Source organism: Suricata suricatta, chromosome 12 (assembly GCF_006229205.1).
Source record: "Suricata suricatta isolate VVHF042 chromosome 12, meerkat_22Aug2017_6uvM2_HiC, whole genome shotgun sequence".
Taxonomy (NCBI): Eukaryota; Metazoa; Chordata; class Mammalia; order Carnivora; family Herpestidae; genus Suricata; species Suricata suricatta.
The window spans coordinates 21,752,121-21,758,803 of NC_043711.1; the positions used below are offsets into that span (position 1 = coordinate 21,752,121).

At 44.7% G+C, this 6,683-nt stretch overlaps 1 protein-coding gene across 1 annotated transcript; it reads right to left on the reverse strand.

Moving 5' to 3' along the window:
* On the reverse strand, positions 1-6,241 carry SELENOK (selenoprotein K). The gene is made up of 4 exons (XM_029917699.1): positions 6,091-6,241; positions 2,582-2,672; positions 656-739; positions 1-91 (listed from the first exon to the last, which is right to left on the reverse strand). Exons 1-4 carry the CDS (start codon positions 6,107-6,109, stop codon positions 1-3), a joined length of 285 nt encoding a protein of 94 aa, XP_029773559.1. The 5' UTR covers positions 6,110-6,241.
* Between the last annotated feature and the right edge of the window lie 442 nt (positions 6,242-6,683).

The window sequence follows — 6,683 nt, forward strand, 5'->3', positions numbered from 1 at the left end:
TTACCTTCCTCATCCGCCAGCCATTGGAGGAGGGCTAGGGCCACGCAGATGATTGATTCGACCCATTCTTCTGGGCGGGTTTCCTGGTGGCCTAATAAGAGGAAATTTATGTTTAGTAGACATCAGTGGTTCTTTCAAACACTCTAATAGACCCTCTTTTCTGTTTAAAATAGAAATTACCAATTAGATCAGGAGTTGAGAAAATTCACACTTATAGGGACCAGACTCGTAATGCACATGAGGGAAGTGGGTCAAGCAAGACTGTGATGACTTGAACAGTATCTCCTGTAAGTAAATGCCCAACTGACACTCTGCTCCATGGAAGTGCTGCTTGGTCTAGTCTGGTTTTCCTTAGCGGTGGAAATCCAGACTCTAAAGTGAAAATCTCTAGGTTTAATGTTGGGCATCAGTTTCAGCCTCTAATTTAGACTTTTCCCATAGGATATTTGATGTACATTTTAGCTTTATCAAATTGACTCTGGGTTACCAAACCAGAAGCCACTTGATTTAATTTACAGTAATGAATTAATTTTGTGAAATAGAATTTAAACCTTTTATTTCCATGAGCCAAACTATGTCTGTCCATCCATAATATCTAATTTAATTAAAATTAAAGACTAGTAAAAATATCTATTATCAATTTAAAAAGCTCTACCCTCTTCCATCATCATATCTGGAATCAGAGGAGTTTCCGTAGCCTCTTCTCTTTTTCACATCTTGCTGAAGCAGAGTCTTGAAACTGAAACAAGGGACAGAAAACACCAGAAATATCACTTTCAACATTATAAAATATATTTCCATGGTTTCAGTTATGTCTGTGAGAAGATAACTAAACCAACTTAGTTCCAACCCCACACTTCTCAGAGCCAGCTGGACAGCACCATGTAGCACGAGCATGTCTACATTCGTGCCACGTTCTGGGCGAAAGCCACCATTCCTTGTCTTTCCTTGACGGAGCCTCAGAGTGACTCCTGAAACCAGAGCCATCCCCAACTTCCTTCCTCTGCTCTACGTCCGATGTCAGGTCCCAGAATCTGTTTTCACAGCACTGCACATTCACCTCCCCTGCCAACAGCCTGCATGAGGGTACCTTGCTGAGGTACCATCCAAGGTGGTGTGTGTGCCAGAGGCACAGGGTTTCTGGGAATCCATCTGGATGGAATTTTCTTTATTTGTGGAGGGAGACAATTTTAAGTTAAGACAATGTTTTATTTTAAGTTTGTTTGTTTAGAGAGAGCACAAGCAGGGGAAGGGCAGAGAGAGAAGGATAGAGAAAATTTTAAACAATCTCTGTGCTATTAGCATAGAGCCTGATGCAAGGCTCAAAAACACGAAACATGAGGTCATGACCTGAGCCAAAACCAAGAGTCAGCTGCTTAAGGCAATGAGCCACCCAGGAGCCCCTAAAACAATACTTTAAATAAACAAGAGGGCTTGTAAGAGACTTTAGTGAAGTTTTACAGTAGGTAAATTAAGGACTGTCTGTCCCATTGTATTTTTCTTTTTTTTTTTTTAATGTTTTAATTTTTGATACAGGGAGAGACAGAGCATGAGAGGGGGAGGGGCAGAGAGAGGAGGAGACACAGAACCGGAAGCAGGCTCTAGGCTCTGAGCTAGCTGTCAGCACAGAGCCCGACGCGGGGCTCGAACCCACGAACGTGAGATCTGACCTGAGCTGAAGTCAGAGGCTTAACCCACTGAGCCACCCAGGTGCTCCCCATTGTATTTTTCTATGGAACCATCTCTTCCATTTTTTCTTTAACCCCTTCAAACTTAACACTACATGCAGTGATCAGGTTATTTTTCTAAACCACATCTACAGTTCAAGGATAAAGATCACAGTCTGCTATTCAAATGTCTCTCCTGAATTTTTCCTGTGTTTTTCCCACCTCTCACAATCACATCCAACCCAATACCCATTGTAATTGGAATTAAAGTCAATGAAGGAAGGGGCAATCTCCCACATCCCTGCAGTTCTCTGCTATGTGACAGTCAAATGTCCATTCAAACTTAGCACGAGTAAGTCTTGTTGGTAATTGATGAACAATTTTCACAAAACAGCATGGGAAGGATCAAAAAATGCACTTAACCAAGCATTGCTTGAAAGTCAAGTTTAAATTTTTGTCTTCTGTGTTGATTTTAACAATTGAAAAAACAACTTTACTCCTTGGGATATTTTTTTAATCAAGATCTAATTCCCCTTGTGTGTTTATTGTATAGCATGGAGTAAAAGCTGCACATACACACTAACACTGGAATAGTGGAGGGAAAGTGAGGCACTGTCATTGGCAGTAGAAGAGGGAAGCCTGGCTCCTGCAGACTGCGGTCGTTACCACTAAGGCTAAGGCGCAGTCAGGCTCACTAACTCAGCTATCAGATTCCTACTTTAACATGCTGGGGGGCAGCTCTGCTACCACAGAAGTCTTCATTTCCCTTAGAAAAGCTAATGATAATAATAAAAAACTTACAGTAAAAACCTGTTTCAGGAAAGCTCAGCTTGTTTAAGATACTCCACACAATGGATCTAATGTACTTCTGTTAACTGAAATATCAGGCCTATTAAGAGCATTATTACACTTACAACAAAACCACGAACTCAGCTATTCCCCAAAAGAAATCTGTTATCAAAGATAATCTCCATGGGGACTGACTCCGGTTGTCCAACACTTGTCCTAAACACAAGAAAAAAGAAACTGCAGTTAGTGCTACAAATCCCTGACACAAGATATATTACAGTCAATCACTTAGGGAACAATGAGACTCAGTTTTCCATTTGCTCACTGTTCCAGCTGGTCAGTGTGTTATGTGTGCATCCTTCTAAGGAAGGGTTCAGGGAAGTAAAGCTCTATGATCTAGGGATTATACTTTTAAAATGTCAAATGCCCTAAGTAACTTGTTGTGTAGGAGGAATATATAGAGAGAATTGGGTGGTTGGCTAGAATGTAATTATAATTAGGGCAGGGTACATAGGCTAGATTTTCTCGTTTTCGAAAATCAGAATTGTAGGGAAAATGTTCTGATTGTGGTAGTTCAATTTTCAGTAGCAAATGTGTATGTAGAGGATCTTATTAAAGTTGATACTTATTTGAAAAAAAATAATAAAATGTCAAATGCCTTCCTAGGTTCCTAACTTTGGGGAGTGACACTTGAAGTATTTTTTCTCTTTTTAAAGTGTGGTTAAAATAAACATCAAAAATTTCCATTTTAACCATTTTTGAAGTGTACAGTTCTACGGCAGTAAATACATTCACACTTTTGTACAACGATCACCATCACCCATCTCCAGAACTTTTTTACCTTATACAACTGAAACTCTGTACCCATTCAACACTAACTCCCCTTTTCTCCCTTCTCCTAGTGCCTGGAAACCACATTTTGCTTATGCGTAAATCCTTGGGTTGTTTCCACCTATGGGTACTGTGACAGTACTCGCATGAATGAATGCTGGTGCATGAATCTCTCGTCTATTCAAGCATTTTGAGGGAACAAATGGAATGAGTAAATATAAAAAAATGTTTACAGCACTTCCATTTTCCTAAGTGTGTTCAAATTATTTCTTTTCACCTGCAAAGTCTCTTTCCTGTATATAAAAAAAATTGTGTATACACACTCTTACAATTGTTTAGAATCAATTATGTTAAAATTTTCATAAATTAAAAAGTCTGTGTGCTCTAAGTGTGGAAGAGAATTTGCCTTGTTCATGAAAATAACCACAATTTTTCTGTAATGGGATGCTGTTGATTCTAATTAGGGACTCCAGTTTTATCTTAAGCACAAACTAATCTATTTTTCAAACCACTTTAAATAATGGAAGCTACAACATGAAAAGTTAGTTATCTAAGGTTTCAGCCTTGCAAATCAAGAGGTCAGAATATTTTGGGAGAAGAGCTGCCTGTCAAACTCTCCTCTCCATGTACTTGAGGGCTTCACCATACTCACTTTCACCGCCTCAACCAAGGTCTACAATTCCTCTTTCAGGGAACTGCCTTACTTTGAGGGAATCACTTGGACCTGAGCACTCAAGGGAGCTACTGAGAAAAAAAGGGATACACTTCAAGACAGTGTGGCTGCCTCTTACTAGCTCTGCTTTGATGGCTGGTGGGGCATTTTCCTTCTCTAAGAAAAAGTATTCCAAGGCTAGTCATATAGGATTATACAGTAAGAAAGTGCTGATAAATTCAGTCCTTCTAAAAGAGATCTAAACTAGAACACACCAACTCCCTCTTTGTGATTCTAAGGAGCCCTTTGCATCAGTCTATCTCATTTTGGCCACATTCCCTCCTAGTTTCTGAAGGCAGAAACCTCCCCTCCCAATATATGCAGAGGGAAGTAACTTGCTTGGATGCAACTGGCATTTCTCAACTATAAAAGTGAGATAAGGGAGCTTAAAAGGACCTTTGTGTTATTTATGTGGATTCAATAGCACACACAGGAAGACACACTACAAAGAATTACTTAATAATGCATTAAAAGAAGCTGCCAGCCTTACCCACAAAGGATCTAACACAAAGTTTGCAAGTGCCCAAAATAAGATGAAACGTCAATGATTTTGTTTAGTGTCCATCAACCTACTTGTTTCAATGATTAAAACTATTTTTTTAATTTATTTTGAGGGGCACCTGGGTGGCTCAGTCAGTTAGGCGTCCGACGTTGGCTCAGGTCATGATCTCATGGTTCGTGAATTTGACTTGGAGCTCCAAATAGGGCTCTGTGCTGAAAGCTTGGAGCCTGGAACCTGCTTCAGATTCTGTCTCCCTTTCTCTGCCCCTCCCATGCTCTCGCTCCCTCTTTCCTTCAAAAATAAATAAAATTTGTTTGTTTATTTATTTAGAGAATCCCAAGCAGGTTCTGCGCTTGGAGGGGTTGGGGATTGGGGATGGAGGGTTTGACCTCAGGAACTGTGACATCATGACCTGAGCCAAATTCAAGAGTGGGTTGCTCAACAGACTGAGCCACCCAGGCGCCCCTCAAAGATCTTTAATTGGGAGAAGAAAAGGCAGAGGTTTCAAAGAGCAAGAAACTGCAAAGTGCACCCAGCCAAACGACTTCTCACTGATCACACCTTAATGGTCTCTGAAGGTGAAGAGCTGACTCAAATAGAACAAGGACCCAGCTCCAGCGGTCCTGCTTGTGCAGATTGCACCAAGGCACCGATTCCCCCTGAGTCAAACAGGTGGGCAGGCACTTTGGGGCAGCGGTCTGCCCCAGTGATCTTGTGTCCTTCCTTTCCAGACACTTTCTTTGTGGAGTCTCTGAATCCTCTACAGCAGGAGCAGTTACCTTTGCTCCGACAGTGGGCGGGGCTTTTTGGAATTGGGGCAAGGCAATTAAGCGTGTGACTAGCTCCTTACTGCTGATGGAGGGAGAGGGGGGAGGGGAGCCTATCCTATTTTTAAGTTTATTTAGAGAAAGAGAGAGCAAGCGGGGGAGGTGCACAGAGAGGGAGGGAGGGAATCCTAAGCAAGCTCTGCGCTGTCAGCCTAGAACCCGAGATGGGGTTCCACCTCTCAGTCCCTGAGCAGTTGGATGGAAATCAAGAGTCGGACCTTAAACGACTGTGCCACCCAGGTACCCCCGTATCCTATTTGTCTAGTTCTCTTTACAGGTTTTAGAGCAAGACCGTCTAGTAGATACCAGCAAAGGCTCTGACGACGGCCACCTCTCTTCGTCTGTGATGCTGGGCAACCTAGTGGACCCAGCGGCGCGGCGGTCTGCACCCGTAAACGGGACAATAAGCTACTACCTGAACAGGGCTGCCATAGAGGCTGAATGGTGGATAGGGAAGAGCGCTATCACTGCGCCCCAAACACCGGCGCTGCGCAGACGGACGGCGTCAACCCTCGCTAAAGACGCGGGCGCCTTAGGAAAGACCACGTTCGCGAGACCCACAGTCAGAAGCCGGGCGAGGGCGCCGGGCAGCCGGCACCGTCGTCACCACCGGGACCTCGGCCCCCGCCCGCTCAGGGACGCTCGGCTGGCGCGGCGCAGGCCCGGGCGACTCCGGGATAGCCGGGCCGGCGGGCGAGGATGGAAGAAACCCTGCTCGGGCCTCGCAGGCCAGCGGTGGCCCTCGCAGTCGCTGCAACTCACCATTCGAGATGTAAACCATCTTCCCCCTCGTTCCCCGCGTCCGTAGCGACTGAGGGGCTTGGCCCCTCTCGGCCTCGGTACCCCCTCCGCGACCCGCCCTTTAACGTCACAGTCCGCCGCTTGCACACAGCTGCGACGGAGGAGGGAGGTGGACGGAGCCCATTGGCTGCTGGAAGGGACACGACCACGACTGGCTTTTTTTGGTCTCGTCACGCTGACAACTTCCGGCGGAGCGAGGACTGCCGGGCAGGTGAGCGGAAGTGATGTTTGGATTCTAACCCGTGAACGCGCGCTTTCCGGTCTCCTTTTGGATTTGAGCTTGAAGAGCTGGTTTGCCCCGCACGGTGAAGGAAAGCTGTATTTTAGTTGCTTGATGGGCCCATGGGCCCAGGTTCGGGAATGCGAAGCTGCTCTATGTGCTCTATGTGCTTGAAGAAAGTGCTAGCATGTGGGGGGGGGTCCTCACAATATTCCAGAAGTGTTGATATTTGAGGGTGTGGAGGGAAGTGCCTTCGGGCTGAGGCGATGATCGAACCCTGTGACTCTATTGTCATTTCGGAATGCACAGACAGGCACCCTCTAGATGTAGTAAT